Source organism: Psammomys obesus, unplaced genomic scaffold (assembly GCF_907164565.1).
Source record: "Psammomys obesus unplaced genomic scaffold, mPsaObe1.curated_primary_1811, whole genome shotgun sequence".
Lineage (NCBI taxonomy): Eukaryota > Metazoa > Chordata > Mammalia > Rodentia > Muridae > Psammomys > Psammomys obesus.
This window is the reverse complement of record NW_026588752.1, coordinates 6,571,531-6,593,643: the sequence shown is the minus strand read 5'-3', so window position 1 is coordinate 6,593,643 and position 22,113 is coordinate 6,571,531. Positions and strand designations below refer to the sequence as shown.

At 50.3% G+C, this 22,113-nt stretch overlaps 2 protein-coding genes across 2 annotated transcripts; both read right to left on the bottom strand.

Annotated features, from left to right (window-relative positions):
* Positions 1-4,027: 4,027 nt before the first annotated feature.
* Positions 4,028-10,494, bottom strand: Msrb1 (methionine sulfoxide reductase B1). The gene is made up of 5 exons (XM_055604800.1): positions 10,388-10,494; positions 7,247-7,395; positions 6,721-6,835; positions 4,865-4,896; positions 4,028-4,476 (listed from the first exon to the last, which is right to left on the bottom strand). Exons 1-4 carry the CDS (start codon positions 10,440-10,442, stop codon positions 4,865-4,867), a joined length of 351 nt encoding a protein of 116 aa, XP_055460775.1. The 5' UTR covers positions 10,443-10,494; the 3' UTR covers positions 4,028-4,476.
* A 363-nt stretch (positions 10,495-10,857) lies between these two features.
* Positions 10,858-22,113, bottom strand: Rpl3l (ribosomal protein L3 like). The gene is made up of 10 exons (XM_055604391.1): positions 22,045-22,113; positions 21,475-21,667; positions 16,789-16,957; positions 15,020-15,155; positions 13,621-13,807; positions 13,371-13,531; positions 13,086-13,187; positions 11,895-11,990; positions 11,565-11,684; positions 10,858-11,391 (listed from the first exon to the last, which is right to left on the bottom strand). Exons 1-10 carry the CDS (start codon positions 22,111-22,113, stop codon positions 11,335-11,337), a joined length of 1,290 nt encoding a protein of 429 aa, XP_055460366.1. The 3' UTR covers positions 10,858-11,334.

The following is a 22,113-nucleotide window of genomic DNA, read 5'->3' as shown; positions in this document are numbered from 1 at the left end:
CTGTTTGGGTACATAATTTTGACCCCCATTTATCTTGACCTCACAGTCAGTTTCGAAAACAGTGGGCCTAGTCTCTACTCCTCTGAGGACTCCACACCTAAGCACGGACACTAGTGACTGTTTTTAGTGTGACTGTGTGCCTCTGTCTCGGTCTGACTCTTCTGCCTCTTTTGCAGTCCCTCCCCTCTTCGCAGAGGGTACCCCTAGCCCGGGCCTCCGGGCTAGGGCAGGCATGCATAGGACTGCCCCTCTCTGGAAGATGATTAATAACATTGCTCAGTTCCTCCCTCCATGGGAGACTGCTGGGGGCATTAAACATATGTGAGAGCCCTAAGACCTCCTCCCTTAAAACCACACCCTTCACCCCCAGACCCATTCCTGCAGCCTGCAGAGCCCAAGACTAGCAGGGGAATGATGGGGTGGGGCTGTGGCCAGAGGGTGGGCCCAGATGTCCTTGATTTGTGTGGGGTTTTTCCACTTTGGAGGCCGGATATGGCTCCATCCTGGGGAGGAGCCCTTAAGAGAGACTTAGTCTTAGTCTCTTAGTCTCTTAGTCCATCCACCCAGCCCCAGAGAGTTCCGTTGAGTTCACCTTGATGGGAAAGAAGGCCAGGCAAGAGCCCCCTCTGGGGGCAGGACGGGGCAATGCTAACAGCTTAAAGGGATGTAGGAGCTTTCCCTGCCCCTTCCCCATAGGTGACCTTGACAGGGACCCAGCCCCCTGAGCCCTCCCTTCCTACTTTACAAAAGGAGATCCCAGTCCCTACTTGATGTCTAGCCATAAGAGGACAGAAGATGGCAGCGGTGACAAGCACCTGCTTCTACCATGGACAACCTGAGTACCTCATATTCTAGATTCCCTGGACCAAGGATAAATGGTTTCCCTGTCCCCACCAGCCAGAGACTGGAGCCTCAGTCCTGGTGCCTGAGGGACACTGCCCTGAAACAAAGACAGGTCATGGGACAGACCAAGTCAGGAAGGGAGACAAGCAAAAGTTTCCTGTGTAGAAATTGTCACTAGCATGGTCCAGGTCAGTATGCCTGCGGCTGCGAGGATTGTCAGAGATGTCCAAACCCTGTCGTGATGCACAGCTCCAGTCAGTCACCCTCCAGGACCCTCATGGTTGGTTGTCCCTTGCACCTTGGAGGAACTAGCCCAGAAGGCTACTGTCCCTACTCCTGTCAGAGCCAGGAGCTAGGTTCCCATGATCTGTATTGCTTCTTGCAATGCGGCCCAGATCATCTTGGTTTTGTTGCTGCTGTTTGCTTGTTTCTGAGACAAGGTCTCGCTGTGTAGCCGTGGATGGTCTGGAAAGTCCTTTTATAGTGCAGGCAGGCCTTGTACTCAGAGGTCTGCTTGCTTCCTGGGTGCTGGGATTAGAGGCCTGTGCCACCACATCCAACTCAGTTCAATTTGTAACCATGTAGCTTCTTCCAGGATTGCAGCAGCAGCTCAAAGAGAGACTGGTGATCTTTAACTAGCTTAGGGTGAGGGTGGTGGATGAAGAGGAAGATCCTGCAGATAAAGTTTCTCCCTGCCTGCTCCAGTTTCATAACCCCAACCATGTCTGTAGGAACGGTTACCCTTCAGCGCTATGGGCTAAGAATATTCACTGGGCTTCACAGCTGACCACTCTGTGGCCCAAACTATCTAACTATTCCCCACTGACGTCCCAAGGCCTGGAAGGTGACTGTCAACAACAGGAGAAAGAGACCTGTTCAGGTCAGAAGCCCATGCTCTGAACGTAACACCCTGTTACCAAGTCACTGGCTTGGGTCCTTTTGCTCTAAGTGGGCAGAAAATAGGAGAAATCAGAGATCTCTTCAAGGGCTGAGTCGTCCTTCACGGGTTGACAGCAGCGAGCTACGTGAACTCGTGGCGCCCTCTAGTGTTACCTCTTGGTTAGGCCCGGGAAAGTTGTGATTCTTTAGGGCTGTGGCTTCTGGGTAGGCCTTCTTCTCCCGCTCTGACAGCGGCCAGTGTTACAGCTGTTAGGCCTGGGGTGTCCAAAATCCTCAGCCTAAAGCTTAGCGTTCTGCAACTGCTCTTTCCAGCCTTCTATCCTTCAGCCTCCACGTACTGTCCTTTTTCGCCTCTTCTTCCAGTAGTCTTCCAACACCCTTGGACAGAGAGCTATCGCTAGACCCCTCCCTCAGGTTTTGGCTGCAGGTCTGGCAGCTAAAGAGCAACCCCGGGGCTGCTGGCATTCAGGCTGCCCCTCCTCCCTCACCTTTGCTCTACTATGCCATTTTCTCTGCCTGCGCTGCTGACAGCGAACAAGAAAAACACTAAAAGGAGCCTTTTCTTGGGCCTGACTTAGCAACACTAAAGCAAACAACACAGGATTGTGTCTTTCAGCTAATTCAGTGAGCGGAATTCCCTGCATAGTGTAAAAAGAGTTTACACCAATCATAGCACACAACTCCGATGCAAATGACCATTTTCCTGCACCAATCACAGCCTGTTTTTTGTTTGTTTGATTTGGTTTTTGTGACAGCATTTGTTTGTGTAACTTTGGCTGGCTGGCTGGAACTCACTCTGTAGACCAGGCTGACCTCAAACTCAGAGATCCACCTGCCTCTGCCTCCTGAGCACTGGGATTAAAGAGTTGCACCCCCACTGCCTGGCTATAGCTTGTTTTGTTTTTGTTGTTTTGTTTTTAAGATTTATTTATTTTTATGTGCATTTGTGTTTTGCCTCCATTTATGCCTGTGTTGAGGGTGCCAGGTCCCTTGAAACTGGAGTTGTAGATAGTTGTGAACTGTCCTGTGGGTGCTGTGAATTGAACCTGGATCCTCTGGGAAATCAGTCAGTGCTCTTAACCAGTGAGCCATCCCTCCAGCTCCGTTTTGTTGTTATTTGTTTGTTTTTAACACTCATCACAGCAGTCCTTCTGCTAGGCCACCAAAAGAAGTGCTCCTTCTCTGGCCTGGGTAGAGATGGTTGCAGGATCATCTAAAATTTAGAGGCTAGCCTGGTATGGACTGTTTCAAACAGCCTTAGCTGAAGCTGTTTCTTCTGGAGCCTGGAGCAATCAACTTTGATCATTTTGCTCCAGACATCCATAGAATGTTCAATGCAACCAGTGCTGGCGTAAGGATAGTCAGTCTGGCTGGCAATTTGTCTGGCAGTCCTTTATTGCTCAAGGCAGCCAAGATAGCAAGGGAATGTCTAAGAGCTGCCATTTAGGGAGTCAGTTGGGGAAATTATGGGAACATGAATATCAGAAGATAGAATAAGGAGTCATTGTTAACACCAATAGTGGTTTTTATTCCTCAAGACAGCATTTCTCTGTGTAGCCTTGGCTGTCCTGGACTCACTTTGTAGACCAGGCTGGCCTCGAACTCACAGAGATCCACCTGCCTCTGACTCCCCAAGTGCTAGAATTACAGGCCTGCACCACTGTGTCTGACAACTAATAGTGGTTTTTAACAGATTTTTAACCGTGCTTAACACCTTCCCAGTGCCCAGGAGAGGGGTCCTGTGCATGTAGTCAGTTTGCTGGAGGCTGAAGACAGGTGCAGAGGTCCTTCGGCCAAGGTCTACTCTTTCCTCAATATAAAAATCCCACAGCATGAGTCCCCCCCACGTCAAGACTGGGACCACTGAGGCCATTCAGAATGGCAAGCCCCAACCGGTCAGCAGACAGCATCACCAGAGAAGGTCCCACCTCCCTTATTCCTGGGGGACATCTCAACAGCGAGCCAGACAGGTGTGCAGCCAGTCTAATTCACTGGAAGACCCTGAGCCCAGAGCATCTCCAGGTAAATGTTTCAAACTCCTGCAGGCCCAGTCCCTGCCTGGCTCCTCCAAGCGTCTAGACCTTCAAACCTGACCTATCCAGCCTTCCCATCTTCCTCCGGGTTTTGAGGCAGATGAGGGAGACCCAGCTCTCTCTGGGGCCCTGGCAGGTGTTAGGCATTGTTAAAATGCTGTTAAAATCAAGTCAGGTATGGTGGCACTTGTAATCCTAGTTCAGTCCCTAGCACTGCAATCAATCAATCAATCAATCAATCAATCAATAAATGTGGCAACAAGCCCAGGCTATTTATTGATTTCCATTTGATCAGTCCAGAGAATAATCAAGGTGGGGTGGGCTTCAGCATCACCCTCCCAGACATCAAGAGCTTCCAAGCACATGCAGCAAGGTGCAGTGGCTTTCTCCTGGGAGGGACACCCCTGCAGTAAAACTGGGGAGAGTGGAGAGAGCAGGGCCCCAATACATCAGTCAGGTAATGGGGCAACCATCTCTTTCCCAAGCCTGAGTGAGGCAAGATGAAGCCACAGATTGTGAAACAGAGCTCTGTTTTCTCTGCCAGAAGACAAGGGTCCAAGAGTCCATGGCATCAACCTGCAATCCTTCTCCGAGGTCACAGATCATCACCACCCTGGCTGGCATAGAAGGATTTAACCAGAGCAGATCATGCAGTGACCAAGGCTGAAGCGGTTGGTGAGGACGGTCCCATTCAAATCTCCTGCACAACCCAGAGGAGATAGGCACAAGCTTTAGTGAGGGCCAGCACCCATGCCCAGCACTGAGCCCCATAGGGGTGAGTGTGGACAGCCAAGGAGGTGGGTGGCAGGATGAGGGGAAGAGAAGGCTGAGGTACAAAGTCATCCAGAGATGACCTAACCCTGAGTCTCCTACAGGCTCAAAACAGCCACTGTCTTAGCCCTGTCCCTAGGGCCATCATGGTAGAACAGTGGAGACTTTCCAGAACATGCTTCATCTACGGTGATTCCATTTAGAGACAAGGCATTGGAGTCTTCCTGGTGCTTCAACCACCTCCTCCCAGCCCCTGAGGTTCTAACATGGGGCTGCCAAAAAGTAGGCATACCCATCTGGGAAGGACAGCTGCTCACCTAGTGCCCCTGGGAGGCAGGGGCTTCTTTTCCTGGAAAAGAGAAGACAGAGAAAAGACATCACTGTTAAGTCATGCTTCAGCTGAGCATGATGCTCATGTCTGTCAGCCCAGCATTCCAGAGGCTGATGAAGGAGATTCAGGAGGAGTGATCAGAAAGGGCTGTACGGCAAGTTCCAGGCCACCCTGGGCTACAGGATAGACCTTATCTCAAAAGTACTAAAACCTATTAGGAAGCAGAGGCAGATAGCTCTCTGTGAGTTCAAGGATGGCCAGGGCTATATAGTCAGACTCTTTTTTTTTTTTTTTTCAAAAAGACAAAGGATAAAAGAGCTGGGCATGGTGGAGCACACCCTTAATCCCAGCACTCATAAGACAGAGACATTTGAGGCCAACCTGGTCTACAAAGTGTGTCCAGGACAGCCAGGGCTCTGTAGAACAGAGAAATCCTGTCTTGAAAAACAACAACAACGAAAACCAAAAACTGCAGCCCTATAGCCAGGTGGTGGTGGCGCACGCCTTTAGTCCCAGCACTCAGGAGGCAGAGGCAGGTAGATCTTTCTAAGTTCAAGGTCAGCCTGCTCTATGTAGTGAGTTCCAGGACAGCTAAGGCTACAGAGAAACTCTGTCTCAAAAAACAAAAACAAAAAAACAACTAAAAACTAAAATCAGGGATCACAAGATGGTTCAGTGAGTAAACATACTTGCCATCCAAGCCTAACAACTTGAATTTGATACCCAGGGCCCACCCAGTGGAAGAGGAAAACCAACTTCCATAAACTGTCTTCTGACCTCTCCACATGTCTCCACCTCTCCACACCCCAAGTACACAAAGTAAATAAATTACAATGCACTCTTGGTGGGAGGCCAGAGGGATGGGCTGCTCTTCCCGAGGACCTGGGTTCTATCCCCAGCACCCACATGGCCTGTCACTCTAGTCCCAGGGATCTGGTGCCCTCTCCTGGCTCTGCAGGCTCTACACAGAGAATACACACAGGCGAAATACTCGTATACATAAAATCTCTTAGGTACAAAGTCATCCAGAGATGACCTAACCCTGAGTCTCCTACAGGCTCAAAACAGCCACTGTCTTAGCCCTGTCCCTAGGGCCATCATGGTAGAACAGTGGAGATAAATGGAGAAAAATGTACTTTTTCTAAAAAGTACTAAAAGAAAACAACAAAAATCATGATAGAGACTCCAGGCCAGCTGAACAGCCCAGGGACCCAGCTCCAAGAAGTCTGCACACTCTGCATTTCCTGAGATCTACAGGAGAACCCACAGTCTCTTCCTCCTCCACTAGCTACAAAGAACAAAACTATAGCCCAGTGTGCCCTAGGCCCTTCCAGACTACTCACTGACCCCACAGTAAAGCAATGGCAGCTGTTCTTTGACAGATCATGAAACCGGATAAAGAGTCTGTCCACAGCCTTTGACCACTGTTAAAAAGGTTGATCTTGAAGTAGTTTTACTGAGTTGTTACTATGTGCTTGGCCCCAGGGGTAGCACATCACATTCAGTAGTCCTCAGCAGCACTGTGATAGAAAGTACGCTGCCACAGCCTCTGGTCACATGGCCCAGGTCCTCAGCCTTTACTTACCCCTAGACCCAACACAGGACTCCCACCCCATGGAAAGGCCAAGCCTACAGAGAAAACTTCATGCCAGGCCCTCCCTGATATGTTTCCATATGAGACACCCTGGACATCTGCCCCCTGGTCCTGTCCTTCAGCCAGCTGTTCGGGTGCCACTGGTAGGTGTACTTTGCTGTAGCCAGTAGATAAGCATTCACAACCTGCCTCCCTGCTGGACCTTCCTCAGTTACAACAGGATGTCCCCAGCCGCTGAAGGCGCTCACCTTTAGGGATGAACTTCAGTGAGCTGCTAAATATTCAGAATCGGGATTGTCCATGCTTGGGGCCATCATTCAGGAACTCGTGGCCCAACCCATTGCCACACTTGCCACAGGACACCTAGGAAAACCCAAACACAATCAGTTTCCTGCCTCCTGCCCATTTCCCAAGCCCTGAGGGGTGGGGCCTGTGGCAGGGAAGCTGTCCTAATGCTCATGTTCTCTCAGGATACAAGCACTCTCAAAATCGTGGGGTGAAGCCGGGTGTGGTAACTCCCTCCTGTAATCCCAGCACTTGAGAAGCAGAGGCAGGTGGATCTCTGGGTTTGAGACCAGCCTGGTTTAGAGAGTGTGTTCCAGGACAGTCAGAGCTACAGAGAAACCCTGCGTCAAACAACAACAACATCTTGGGGTGCCAGTGCCTCAGCTGAAGATGGAGACCTGGAATGGCCTCCTTCGGGAACAAAGGAAGAGAGGTGTGCCTAGGTCCAACCCCTCTCTAGCCAGCAGCCATCAGGGCTCTCACACCCACCTTTAAAGCTCCCGGTCGGTTCTTCTCAGGGTTCTTGGTCACACTGTCTGCATGGATGGTCTCCGTGAATGCTGGCCACGGGGATGAGTGCGCATACTTGGAGCGACTGGAGAACAACTCATAGCCACACTTGGCACACACATAGATACCTGGAGTGGAGAAACAGCAAAAGCTGGGACATGGATCTACTCCTTCCGCCCAGGACAAGCTTCCTTGACCTTGGTCCCAGGAATGACAATACTAGCACTGAGCCCATTGTGTTGGTAGATCTATCCCCTGCTCACAGCCCATTGACTGGCTCTGAGAGAGACAGCACCTGGCAGTACCTGGCTGAGTTACAGAGGCCAGAAGTCACCCTTTGGGCTCATTTCAGCTACTCTCAGTTGCTCTGTGGTATGAAATCTTTGACGTTTTAATTCAATTATTTAGTTTGGGATGTTTTTAAAAGACTTATTTTTATGTGTGTGGGTGTTTTGCCTGAGTACCACAAGTATACAGTGTTTACAGAAACCAAAAGAGATCAGCAGACAGATGGTGTCAGATTCCATGAGACTGGAGTGAACTATCATGTGGGTGCTGAGAATGAAACCCGGGTCCTCTGCAAAACACGCTCTTAACACTGAGCCATTTCCAGCCCCCTTGGGGTTTTTGTTTTGTTTGTTTGTTTTGAGATAAGATCTTGTGCCAACTAGTTTTTGTCAATTTAAAACAAATTAGGGTTCCCCAAGAATAGGGAATGGAGCTGAGGACCTGACTAGATCAAACTGATCTGTGGGCATGTCGATGAGGACATTATTCTTTTTCTTCTTTACTTGTTTGTGTACTGTACTTTTCTTTTATGTGTCAGCTTGACACAAGCTAGAGTCATAAGAGAGAAGGAGCCTCAGTTGAGGAAATGCCTCCATGAGATCCAACTGTAAGTCATTTTCTCAATTAGTAATCAATGGGGGAGAGCCCAGCCTATTATGGGTGGTCCCATCCCTGGGCTGATGGTCCTGGGTTCTATAAGAAAACAGGCTAGCAAGCCATGAGGATCAAGACAGTAAGCAGCACCCCTCCACGGCTTCTGCATCAGCTCTTACCTTCAGGCTCCTGCCCTGCTTGAGTTCTTATACTGACTTCCCTCAGTGACGGAGTGTGACCTAAGAACTGTTAGCCAAATAAACCCTTTTCTCCCCAACTTGCTTTTTGGTCATGGTGTTTCATTGCAAGAATAGAAACCCTAACTAAGACAGTTTGTTTGTTTTTTGAGACAGGGTTTCTTTGTGTATGGTTGTCCTGGAACTAGCTCTGTAGACCAGGCTGGCCTCAAAACTCACAGAGATCTGCCTGGCTCTGCCTCCTGGGTGCTGGGATTAAAGGCATAGGACACCGCCCGCCCCTGGGACGTTTTCTTGGATAATAATTGATGTGGGAGGACCCAGCTCGCTGTGACAGTGCCATCCCTGAGCAAAGATGTTTAAGAAAGGTGGCCAAAGCCGGGAGCAGTGGTGCATGCCTTTAATCCAGAACAGCCAAGGCTACAGAGAGAAACCCTGCCTCAAAAAAAAAAAAAAAAGGAAAGAAAGAAAGAAAGAAAGAAAGAAAGAAAGAAAGAAAGAAAGAAAGAGAAAGACAGCTAGGCTAGCAAACCAGTAAACAGCATTTCTCTGTAGTCTCCACTCAGTTCCTCCCTCCAGGTTCCTACCTTGGTTCCCCTCATGATGAACAGTAATTTGTAAACTGAAATAAACTCTTTCCTCCCCAGACAGGTTTTTATCCGTGTTTTATCACAACGGAAAAGCAAACTAGGCCAAGTCTCACACTGTCGTTCGGGCTATCCTGAAACTACATAATCCAGGCTGGCCTCAAATTTGAGGCAGTCCTTCTGCCTGAGCCTCCTACATCCTGGGAATGCAGGTGTGAACCACCACACTTGGCTAACATTTCCATTCACAGACAAGAAGGTAAAAGGGTCGGTGTTGCAGACACACGATAAAGTATGTGGCCAAGAGAGAACCCTATAAATCTGAGTATAGCCTTCTTTTACCCCTGGACAAGATCCACACAGCAGGACCCCTAACTCTGCCAGTGTAACCATTTGGTCCCCTCCCTCGAGTGGGCATCTCTACTAGTCAACAGTCTTAAACTGGATACCCAGCCACGGGCTTGCTCTCTGACTGGCCCGAGGGAACAGTCTTCCAAGCCAAATAGGAAGCCCTAGAAAAAACAACAGCTGGCAAGAAAGGTTTCAACCTGTCCCCAAAAGATCCCATGAGTTGCAAAACTGAATTACATAACTGTTTGAAAAATCTTAAAAATGGGAACTTGCAGAGTACTGAATCATCCATCACCCGCCACTTGAGGACCGGCACCCCTAACTGTTCAGCCTGTATCAAGAACTTGTCCAGCTTGCCAGGGCAGCCTGAAGGCAGCCAGAGTGCTACAGGCAAAAGGGATACAAGAGAGGCCTCTCTCTGCCCGGCAACCCTCTATCACAACTGGCTTATACAGATGCCCAGCGTCACAGCCCAGCCCTCTAGAGGACCGACAGCCAACAGATCCCGCCCTAGGGACACCAGTGCCATAGTTTTTACCCAATTAGTCCGGCGTCAGCAGAAGCCAGCAAGAAGGGGACTCAGCAGCGTCTCTCACGCTGGGGCTTACTGTAACCAAGCTGTACTGGTCAAACTTCATTTACACTGGCAAGAGCCCACTGACACCCAACCCAGAGGGCGGAGACGCCTGGGCCGGCACATTCGGGACTGACTGAACGGAACGTGCAGAGCCTGCCCGCTCATCCAAATCAGTTCGGGAAGGAACACGGCCAGGGCAAACTCCAACGCCGACCTTGGACCACAGATCTCCATTGTTCTGCTCCAACGTCCCGACCACTCTCTAACCATAATGATGGCACCGCCCCGAAGCACCCGGCCCAGAAGATCCCCCAGAGAGAGCTATACTGAAGTTCACGGCCTGTCCTCCTCGGGAACAGAGATTACTGGAAGTCCCTTCTCTTCCCAAATCCACTTGCTCCCCAATGCCCTGGCCAGCCCCTCCTCCTAGCCCTTCCTTCCTAAGCTCGCTTCTCCACGGCAATCACCCTAGCCAACTCCACCGCCACCCAGAAGGCGATGCCTGCTTCAATGCCACAGGCTGTACCTGGCTCGAAGTGATTCTGGAAAACCTCGCCTCCGAAGAAGCTGCAGAACGACATGGCTGTGACCTGACAGGCAAAGGTTCCCCGCCCGGCACCTTAAATTCCTCCCATCTGGCTCTAACCCGTCCCCTCACAATGACCAATCACTTCCCAGCTCGCCCTAAGCCCCGCCCCTAGGGAAGAACAGTCAGATCAGGATTCCCCAAGTACCGCCTCCTGGGAGCCCCGCCCTCAACAAGCCTCTCCTCCCTAAGCCCTAAACTCCACCCATCCAACCAGGCCCTCCCTTGACTAGGTCCTCACTTCCGCCTCCAGAGGGCCCGGCCGGAAGAGCCACGGCCTTCAGCCGAAGTGCGTACCCAGGCGGGGCTCTGGGAGAGCTGCTAGGCCACAGCATAGCTGTAAGAGCTATTGCTGTTACCATTGTGCAGCTGGAGTGGAGGCACCAGCCGTATCCGTAGCCCTCCCTGATCCGGCGCTAAACTCTGCGCCCTGCAACAGTCGGCCCGCCTTTTGGACCTCCCCAACCCTGACCCAGGCTTAAGAGTTACCTCAGGCCTACCAGGGAGTGTGAAAAAAACAAGAAAAGAAAAGAAAGAAATAAAGAGAGAGAGAGAGAGAGAGAGAGAGAGAAAGAAAGAAAGAAAGAGAGAGAGAAAGAAAGGAGAGAAAGAAAGAGAGAGAGAAAAGAAAGAGAAAGAAAGAAAAAGAACGAAAGAAAGAAAAAGAGAGCGAGAAAGAAAGAGAGAGAAAGGGAGGAAGGAAGGAAGAGAGAGAGAGAGAAAGAAAGAAGAGAGAAAGAAAGAAGAGAGAGAGAAAGAAAAGAGACAGAGAAAGAAAGAAAGAGAGAGAAAGAGAGAGAAAATAAGAGTTGCCTCAGGACTTTATTGAACAAAAAGGACAGGACAGACAGCAGGAGCATTCCTGAGTGTGCTCCATTGCAGGCATCCTATATGTTTCCTGGGGTCTCCGGCTTCTCTTTCTCCAAATGCTTCTTTTGGGGTCCCTGGTTAAAGTGGGAGGACAGGAGGAGCGGTAGTCAACAAGAGTTGGTCAAGAAATATTGCCTAAGATCAGAACCAGCGCTACCCAGGGCCTACTGAAAGCAGCCTTCCAATTCCTCTCGGGAGCAAGTAGAATTTGGAGCTTTGAGACCAGAGAACAAGAGACACTACTCACCATAAAGGCCCTCTTCTCCTGCGCAGTCTGGAAACGTCCATGGCCGAACTTGGAAGTGGTGTCAATGAACTTGAGCTCAATACTCTCCAGGGCCTGGCGGCTGTGGTGCACTCGGAGGGACTAGGGAATCCAAGAGATAAGAAATGTCAGAGATGGAGGGGCCCAGCTCCTCCTGTGACCTCCGGCTCACACCAGAGAGGGCTAAATCAATCACTCCGCTCCTGCCAGACCCCTTCCTTTATTCTCCCACCAACACACCCACCACAGGGCTGGCTAAAGGACAGAAAAGGCTACTGGACTTCCCTACCCAGCCTGCCTTGCTGCACTCACTTTTCTCAGTGTGATCACCCGCTTCTTGGTGCCTGCAATGCAGCCCTTTAACATGACGAAGTCATTGTTCACTTCCCCGTAGTGGGGGAAACCACCCTACAGGGAGACAGATCAGACCAAGCCAGGTTTAGGGCAGACAAGTTAGGGGGCTACGGTGGTTAGGGGCCCTATGCCCAGACTTTGGGGTGCAAGGACAGTACCCTCACCCTGGATAACTCACTGGGGGTGATGGGTGGCCGCTGAGCCACATACTAAGTATTCTTCCTGTGTCTCATTTAACAGTATGCCTTTTTGTGGGGGACACTGATGCTCAGAAGTTTGCTGAGCGTGGTGGTGTATCTGTAAATCCAGCATTTCAGAGGGTGATTTGAGTTGAAGGCCAGCGTGGGTAATAGTGAGGCTCTGCCTTAGTAGCTTGGTTTGAAGAACGCTAGCCTAGCATGCATGAGGCCATGTTTGATCCTGAGCACCACATTAAAACACAGGGTGTTAGCCAGGCCTGGTGACACGTGCCTTTAATTCCAGCACTTGGGTGGCAGGGGCCGGAAGCTCTTTTGAGTTTGAGGCCAGCCTGGTCTACAGAGCAAGTTCCTGGTCAGTGAGGGCTACACAGAGGAAAGAAAACAAAAACAAACAGGGTATTGTGACATAGCCACAGGCTCTGAGCACTCAGATGTTAGAAACATGAGGATCAGAGTTTCAAGGTCATCCTCAGCTATATAGAAATTTGGAAGCCAACCTGGGCTACAGAGTGAGTTCCAGGACATCCAGGGCTACACAGAGAAACCCTGTCTTGAAAAAAAACTAAACAAACAAGCCAAAAAAGGGCAGAAGACACATGCTTCAGGCTCCATGATTGTTTCCCTCTAGCTCTGGGCTAGTTCCTAGGTCACCATACTTCCTCCACAGAGTACATGCTCCTCACAGGAGGTGTGAGCGTGCAGGAACAACAAGCACTAGAGCAACTCCCAAGTGCATGCTCTCTCTTCTGTCAGGCCTCCCGTCACTGCCCTCCTGCCGGAACCCCTGGCCTAGTCTGTGTGTCTGTGTGTATGTCTGTGTGTCTGTGTATGGTATCCACTGTGGAGCATACTACAGAGCTCTAGGGGCAAGGTACCGTCCAGCTGGAGCTAGGACCTGTCCCCCAACCCCCATCAGATCCTGTCTGACAGCCAGGCCACCTTGCCTCACCAGTGGTGTGATAGACTTGTCCGTGATGTCATAGCTGGTAGACGCGTTGTTTTTAACCATCTTCCCATCTTCCATGTGCAGCCCCCGGCCAATGCGGTAGATCTACCAGGAAGACACAGCACAGTAGGGACCAGAGGTGGTTTCTGGGGCTGGCAACATGGCCACATACACGCCCTCAGCACACATGCTCAGACTCTGATATCTCATGATATCAGATACCTCATGAACCCAATCGGTGTTTGAGCCACACCATCCCACTAGAGACCCCTCAGAGATGTGACACACCTTCTTGTTCAGCTCTGTGCGGTGATGGTAACCCTTCTGCCCAGCCCGGGCAATGGAACAGCCTACTCGGGCAGGGTGCCAGGCACCAATGCAAGCCACCTTGCGCAGGCCTTTGTGGGTCTTCCTTGGCAGCTTCTTGGTGTGCCAGCGACTAGTGACCCCTGCAAATGGGAAAGGCGAGAGTCTGAAAGGCCATTCCAGCCCCCGCTAAACAGTCTTGCCTGGAGCCACTGTCTCCATGAGACCCTACCTTTAACACCCCGGCCCTTCGTGACAGCAATGACATCAATAACCTCACTCTGGCTGAACACACTGTGTACAGGCACCTGCTTCTCCAGCCGTGCCTGAGCCCAGGCCACCTTCTCAGCCACAGTACCACCATTCAGCTGAATCTCCATGATGTGGGCCTTCTTCTGCCGAAAGGGCAGTAGCTTCATCTACAAGACACGGCAGGAAAGTCAGTCCACAGCCCCGCACACCTGCAGATGGCTAGTCCACTGGCAATCTGAAGTTTTCCCCACTTGCATTTATTAACAGACATCACCATCCTCCTGCCACATGCCAGCACAGGTTGAGGTGACAGCACCCCACATCTCAGGGAGCCTCGCCGTGTACTTTGAAGATACACAAAGGCCAAGTAAACTCTTGGAGAGGGCGCAGTGTTCTGATGGATTACGGGCTGCACCTCAGGTAAAGAAGGGCCTCTCTGAGGAAGTGACCAATAACAGCAGAAAAGTCACTAGGTAAAGATCTGAGTGAGCTTATGACGGAGGAAGCAAGCCGCGTGTGAAAAGGCCCCCACGTAAGGGAAGACCTTAGAAATTTGGTGGGATGGAGAGATCCCAGGCTGGCCAGATGGGAGCTGGAAGATGTCATAACCAGGCAGACATAGGAATGGGCTCCAACTTTCAAGTGTAGGTTGTTAACTAGAATATCCGACAAGGTTCTGGCTGCTATGAGCTGTGTGTGCCGTGAGGGCATAGCAGGTGCGAACAGACCAGTTAGATCACAGCAGAGTGTTCAGCAGGTAGTAACAGAGCTCCCACTGTATACCAGGTGGTAATCCCTGAGGCCAACAGGGGAACTAGATGAGTGTGACCCCTGCCTCTATGGCCCTGGAGGTCACACTGATGAACATCAAGCACTGACTTGCTTATACATGTGCTGCAAGTGTGAGAGTAACAAGCCTGTGTTCAGAGGGCAGGGGAGGTGCCAAAGAGGAGTGGGGGCATCAGGGCTGCTGCTGTGGTGCCTGGGGGACACTTCCCTGAAGACAAGGTGCCTAAGAATATTCCAGAATGAGTGTTCTGGCTACATTTCAGTCAGCGTCAAGCTGGACCCCAAGTGCAGCCAGTTCTCCATGCTGGACTTTTGGCTGGAGACCCAAGCCTTTCAGGACATTTGGGGGGCCTGAGTGGTCCATGGGGCCACTAAAGCTGCTGATGGCACTGGCATATAACATCACATGCCAGTGTCCTCTCACTTCTGGGATAAGAGTGGCCAGTGAAGTGGCTGGCCAGATCTTGAACCTGTTCCCAGGGCTGGTGCTATTTTTAAGTTGACATTTGTCAGGGCTCTTCATTTTGGAGGTGGAGGATGGGAGCAGGCGCCCAAAGATTGAATGGGCTGAAGGTGGGGGCTGGGCTGACCTGGGTGTGGACAATGACCCGAATGACCTTGCAGTACTTCTTCATAGCGGCAAAGTCTTTCTGGAGCTGCTTCTTGCCGTCGGAGTCTCGCCACCTCTTGCAGGCTTTGGTAAAGGCTTTCTTCTTACTCTTGTGCCTGAGCCATATACAGAGTGTGCTCAGACCCAGCCTTGTTCTGCCTTGTCCTGCCTGCCTTTCCCCACCTGCAGCCCCTCAAGCAAGAGCCCTGGCCTAGGAGCGCCCTAAGAACCTGGGCTGCTTCCAGTGACCATTCGTAATCGTTTTCTCTCGCCCCTCCCTCTCTTTCACCCCCCTCCCCTTTCTATGTGTATGGCTGTGTGTGTCTCAGGAGGGTTCCGCTATGTCACCCAGGCTGGACTAATACTCCAGATCCTTCTGAAGTGTTAGGATGACAGGGGTGTGCCTAGCAATAATATGACTCTAAAGTTTCCCTCACACCAGGAGCATATGCTCTGTCTCTGCTAGCAGACACCCTTCCCGGCCCTCACTGGAGCTCTAAAAAGGTAGAATGATGAGCCCCATCCTAGAGATGAAGCCACGGTTCCCAGAGGCTAAAACCTGGGATGAACAGCAAATTCATAATACAAACAGTAAAAACAGAATCCTCAATGCTCGCCAGTCACTGCCTTGATGGGGGCCGTAGGGGGTGGGGGGAAGGGAGTAGAGGTGGGGGCAGCACTCTGTCCCCTTCATCCATCCGTGGCATGTAAGGGACTCAAGATGTCATCCAACCTGCCCTTGGTCATACAGTCCTGCACTCATGCTGGGACTCATATTCATCAATTAATTCCCATAGAGGGTCAGGGCTAGGCTGGGCCCGAGTCTCCAAAAGATATTGGAGGGATGAAGTTCCCCAGGCAGAAAGGTGGGCCTTCCCCTTCAAAATAGTGCCATAGAAGGTCAGAGGCCTAAAAAAGCCTTTCTGTGTGTAAGAGCTTCTTTCTGGGGCCGGGAGAGGTGGCTCAGAGGTTAAGAGCATGGTCTGAACTCAAAGGTCCTGAGTTCAATTCCCAGCAACTACATGGTGGTTCGCAATTATATGTAATGAGATCTGGTGCCCTCTTCTGGCATGCAGGCATACATGCAGGCAGAACACTGTAAACATAATAAATAAATAAATCTTTTAAAAAAAAGAGAGAGAGAGAGCTTCTTTCTGTTTGTTTGAGGTGGAGTCTCTCTACAAAGCGCCTGGCTGTCCTGGAAATCACAGAGACCCACCTGCCTCTGCTTCCCCAGTGCTGGGATGGAGGTGTGCTCACCATGCCCAGCATTGGCTGTATTGTGTTTTTTGGTTGTTGTTGTTGTCCCCTCCCCCCACCCCACCCCACCCCCGCTTTGGCCTCTAGCACACTCAGGTCAATTCTGAAATTTCATGAAATTAGCCCCAGAAATGTAATAACCTGATGATTTTTAGCTGTTTACACTTATTTATATATGGTGTGCACAAATACCACAGCGCACATGGTGGTCAGAGGACAGCTCGCGAGTCAGTTTTCTGCTCTCACACTGTGCCGTGGATCCAGCACAGCTGGCAGGCTTGGCAGCGAGCACCTTTATTCTGAGTCATCTCGCCAGCCCAACCCTGAAGATCTGAAGATTTGATTCCTCTTTTTTCTGCATCCCAGTGTCCTCTCCAACTCTCTGACACCTGTCTTGCTGACTTGAAGGCCCCCCAACACACTATCTGCCTGGACAAGGCTCTCCCCGCCCATCGCTCTAGTATGCGCGCTGCGGCTAGGCTCTCTCACCAATCCTTGTAGAAGCGGCGGCGGCACTCGTCACTGAGGTGTTCGGCAAAGATGGTCTTGAAGCTCCTCAGCCCGCGGGGAGTGGCTACGTAGCCCACCACGCCCACCACTACCAGCGGCGGGGTCTCCACAATGGTCACAGCTTCTACCTCCTCTCGCTTGGAAACCTCTGTTTAAACCAAGGGACAGGATTTGAGGAGACCTTCTTAGCCAACGAGGAAAGGAACTGTTGCCTGGCTGACTGTAGCTAGGCCACCATAAGCTTTGGGTTTTAGTTTACTTTTAATAATTCTAAAAATAGTTTCATAAACACTAGGAAAACCTAGAAACCCACCATTTCATGGATAGTCTTTAGGCTGCCATGGATTTCATCGTTTTTGTTTGTTTGGTATGTTTGTTGTCTGGGGTTTTGTTTTGCTCATGCTTGAGGAAGAGTCTCCTGTAGCCTAGGCTAGCATTGAACTTGCTAGTAGCTGAGGACAGCCTCAAATTCCTGATCCTCCTGCCTCCACCTTCCAAGTGTTGGGATTAGGGGCATTAGCCACCATGCTCAACTGAAATATATGTTCTAAAAATGAAAGAAGGAAGGAAACGGGAAGAAAGGGAGGAATGAAGGAGAGAGGAAGGAGGAAAGGAAGGAAGAAAAAGAAGGAAAAGAGAAAGGTAGAAGAAAAGGGGGAAAAAGTTAGTAAGAGGTACAGGGAGAGAGAGAGAGAGAGAGGCTAATTTCATGAAATTTCAGAATTGGCCTGAGTGTGCTAGAAGCCAAAGAGAAAAGAAAAACAGCCAAGTGGGAGGTTCTTACAATGCTGGGCATGGTGGAGCACACCTCCACCCCAGCACTGGGGAAGCAGAGGCAGGTGGGTCTCTGTGACTTCCAGAAAAAGAGGAAGGGAGGGAGGAGAAGGAATGGATAAATTAAGGAAAGGGGGGAGACAGGAAGGAAGGAATGTGATGTATCTAGCTAAGCGTAGCCTAGGGCACACGAGGGCAAGGCTGCTGGGCATCTGGGCTGAGGGAGTGTTGTGTATGTTTTCCTCCTAGGTCAGTGCTGTGACCCTTTAATACAGTCTCTCACCTTAAGGTGACCCCCAGCCACAAAAGTATGTTTGTTGCTACTTCATAACTAATTTTGCTACTGTTATGAATCATAATGTAAATACCTGTTTTCTGGTGGTCTTAGGTGACCCCTGCGAAAGGGTTGTTCAACTCCCCAAAGAGGCTGAGGCTCACCACTGTCCTAGATTAAACTCTTCCATTTTAGGAGCTGGCTGGGGTGTTTCGTGCCTTTAATCCCAGCACTCAGAGACAAGTTGATCTCTGAGTTCAAGGCCAGCCTGGGCTAGAGAGTGATTTTAAGGTAAAGAACTAGAGCTACACAGAGAAACATGTCGCAAAAACAGAAACCATTCCATTTGTTTACCAAGCCATAAAAGGTTTGATCTACAATGCTGTCCTCCTGCCTGCAAAGTCTGCTGAGGCGATGGTGGCACGAAGCTGGTGGGCAATGTCTTCTTTTGCTTAAGGCCCACTCCGCTAGACAGAACCCACCCTAGACACTGCAAGGGTGACCAAGAAACAGAGACTAGATAGCAAGAGACATAGGAGAAAAACACTGGTCTTTAAGAAAAAGGTAGTGATCAAAGTACTCCTAATGATATTCTGCTATACGCACAGCTCAGTGAATAGAGATTCAGTCATCATCAGGGAATCTTCTTCTGAGGCAAATAAGAACAAATACAGAGACCACTGGCAGACATTACAGAGACAGAGACAGAGAGACAGAGAGAGACCTTGGAACACACAGCTCTAAATGAGATGTCTCCATCAAATCCCTCCCCTCAGAGCTCGGGGAACCCTGCAGAAAAGAAGGTGGGAAGAGTGTAAGAGACAGAGGGGATAGAGGACACCAGTAGAACAGGACCCTCTAAATTAACTAAGAAAAGCTCCTATGAACTCACAGAAACAGAAGCAGCAAGCACAGAGCCTGGGTCTACACCAGGTCCTCTGCATATAGATTATAGCTTTCACTTTGGTATTTGGGGAACCAAAGTTTGAGACAGGGTTTCTCTGTGTAGCCTTGGCTGTCCTGGACTCACTTTGTAGACCCAGCTGGCCTCAAACTCACAGTGATCCACCTGTTTCTGCCTCCCTGAGTGATAGGATTAAAGGCTTAAACAACCATCCTGGGTTAAGAATCTATTTTCAATAAAAGTGGAGAAAAGATGTTTACAGGGAGGCCAAATAACAGAATAGTCTTAGGTGAGATATGGAAAGGAAGGCAGTAAAAGCAGTAAGTATCCTCCCTCCAAGAGCATATAAACATTACAGACTTCGGAGCATCATACTGAGACCAGCCAAACTACAAAGCAAACTCAGACAGGCCCAGCCAACTGGAAGAAGCAGAAACCAGCCCAAAAGCCTAGAAGAAGCAGAGAACAGCTGAGCTGCCTGGAAAGGCCGCCCTTTGACCTATTGAGCTGCCCAGGCTGTGAAGTGTGCTCCCGGTTTCCAGCTTTGGTGAGCTGTCACTCAAGGCGGTGTGGACCCTGGTAAGGCAGCTCTCTTTGAGTCATTTCAGCTCCTATAAGTAACCCTCTCGCCCATATTTCTGTAATAACCCAGTAAAACTCATTGGTTCATCAAATTAGAGTTTGGTCTGCCATGGGCTCCCTATCTAGAGTGAGTAGACGTGTGTGTGTGTGTGTGTGTGTGTGTGTGTGTGTGTGTGCCAGTGCGTGTGCATGTGCCTGTGTATTGCCTCTCTCCAGGAAAAGTCTGTCACAACAGGCAGCAAGTATTACAGATTTACACAAGTGACGCATGAGTGCATGCAGCAGAACTCAGGAAACCTGAATGTACACAAGCTTGTAATCCATCACTCGGGAGTCAGGCAGAAGGACCACTTCAAGCCTGTGCTATAAGCCCCGCTTCCAAAACAAAGACCGGGCATGATGGTACACATCGTTAATCTCAGCACTCTGGAGACAAAGGAAGGAATCTCTCTGGGAGTTCAGGGCTAGCCTGGTCTACAGAGCGAGTCCAGGACAGCCAGGGCTACACAGAGAAATTCTGTCTCAAGAAAAAAACAAAAACAAAACCCAGAAGAACACAGCCCATTCTCATGGGGGAGGGGGGGCACTTTTTTCAATTAAGGTTTTCTCTTCCCAAATGACTCTAGCTTGTGTCATGTTGACATACAACTAGACAGCACAGTGGCTCACAACCACCTGCAACTCTAGGTCCAGGGTGTCTGACACTTTCTTTTGGTCTCTGCAGACACTTGCACTCGTGTGCACATCCTCCCACACAGACACACACGCGTACATAATTAAACTAAAGTCTTTTTAGTATCAAAGCACAGAAAACAGTATAAGGGTTTGGACTGCATCTTGTTGTGTGACAGAACTTTTTCTGGGGAGACCCTACAGGCACATCTACTCACCCCAGGTGGCGAGCCCACAACAGATCAAAGTACACACACCACCAAAGCCCAAGTTTGTGGGTCAGCAGGTTTTACTGGGGTTACTCACAGGAAATGGGTGGGGAGTTCCTTAAGGGAGCAGAAAGGACTCAGAGTCCACTCCAGCATGGAGGATAGCTCACCAAAGCTGTGAACCTGGAACATAGCTGGCACACAGCTCAACAGTCAGAGAAAGTGGACTCTGCGGCTTTCTGTTTCTTTCCGATGCCTGACAGTCTTCTTCGTAGCTCAGCATTGCCCCTCGGAGAGGGACTCTCAGCTTTTATCGATTACTCTGGCAGGAACAGGCCTAGTAAATCTGATCAATTTCAGGGACTTTCTAGAACTATTTTGAGTTATCCGTGCAGGATGGAATGTTTCAAACTCAAGGAAACTGTCACACAACAATCCACGTCTGTATCCTAGCTCTTCTGAAATATGTTCTAAAGTTCTATAGGTAGACACTACATGAGAGGTTTTAAGGAAGATGAGGTAACCCACTTTTAAATTTTCTGTTTTATTATTTTTAGCAATGCTTGGGGATTTTGAGCATACAAGGTAAGCACTCTGTTACTGAGCCACACCCCCAAATCTTTTTGTACGTTTATTTACTTATTTTGGGGTTTGTTTGTTTTTGCATTTTGTTTTTATTTATTTGTTTGATTGGAGATAAGGTTTCTCTGTGTAGCCCTTTCTGTTCTGGTACTCAATTTGTAGACCAGGCTGGCCTGGAACTCAAAGATCCACCTGCCTCTGCCTCCTGAGAGCTGGGAGGAGTAAAGGCGTGTGCCACCACGCCCAGCTTTTGTATCTTGACTTTGAGACAGAGGCTCACTAAGTTACTCAGACTGGCCTTGAGTCTGTGATGCTCCTGCCTCTGCATCCCAAGTAGCTAGGACTACAGTCCTGAGTCCCCCAGGGTGCCCACCTTTGAATTCCGGTTGTTCCTCTTAGGAACTACCTGGGACCATTTTCCTAGCATCTCCATGCTTGTCTTAAATTGCAGGTTTTGTCAGAAACCACTCCCACCAGGCGCTGCTCATGAACGGGGCTTGACAAAGTTCAGCAGGGATCCTGCCTGTCCTGAGGGCAACTCCCCTGCACAGGAGGACATCATCTTTTCTGGGATTGTGGCTCCACTTGGACCACAAGAGCAATTTCCGACACCTAGCGTCTGGAAGAATCTATTTCCCACCCTCTTTGTGCCCCCCCGCCCCACTCACTCAGTCCAGGGCGGTGCACTTCTCGAAGCGTGTGGGTCATGCCGGCCTTGTAGCCCAGGAAGGCTGTGAGGTGCACAGGCTTGCTGGGGTCATCCCGAGGCCAGCTCTTTACCTTGCCCCGGTGCCGCCGGCTCCTCTTGTGGGGCAGGAAGCCCAGGTGTCCATGTCGAGGGGCAGAGAACTTCCGGTGGGACTAGGGATAGGAGAGAAGAAGTTCAGAACTAGGGTCTCCCTAGGGGTGGCTTCAGGGTAATCCAGGAGACTCTACACTCCAACCCTGCCTGCTAGGTGGGCTAGAGGCCTGAGGGAGAGGTTCATGCAGTCCTCAGTGCTATTCCATCCATCTTCCAAAGAACAGAGTGCAAATAATGGAAGTTTAGGAATGGGGTCTCTACCACCATGGGCTTCCTGCCCCTGCAAACTCAGCCTGGCAAGACCTGGAAGGGTCCAAGACAGTAAGATAGAGGCAGGTTGCTGCTGTGACCGGTCCATTCCATCCCTTGCCCCTTTTAGTCCCCCAAACATAGCCCTGGCCCTTTGCTGCCTCTTCAAACACATTCCTCCAGGCACCAGGATTGTTCCTGCCCCCTCCCCTGAAATGCCAGTCTGTTCAAGGTGTAGCCCCAGCCCACTAACCAT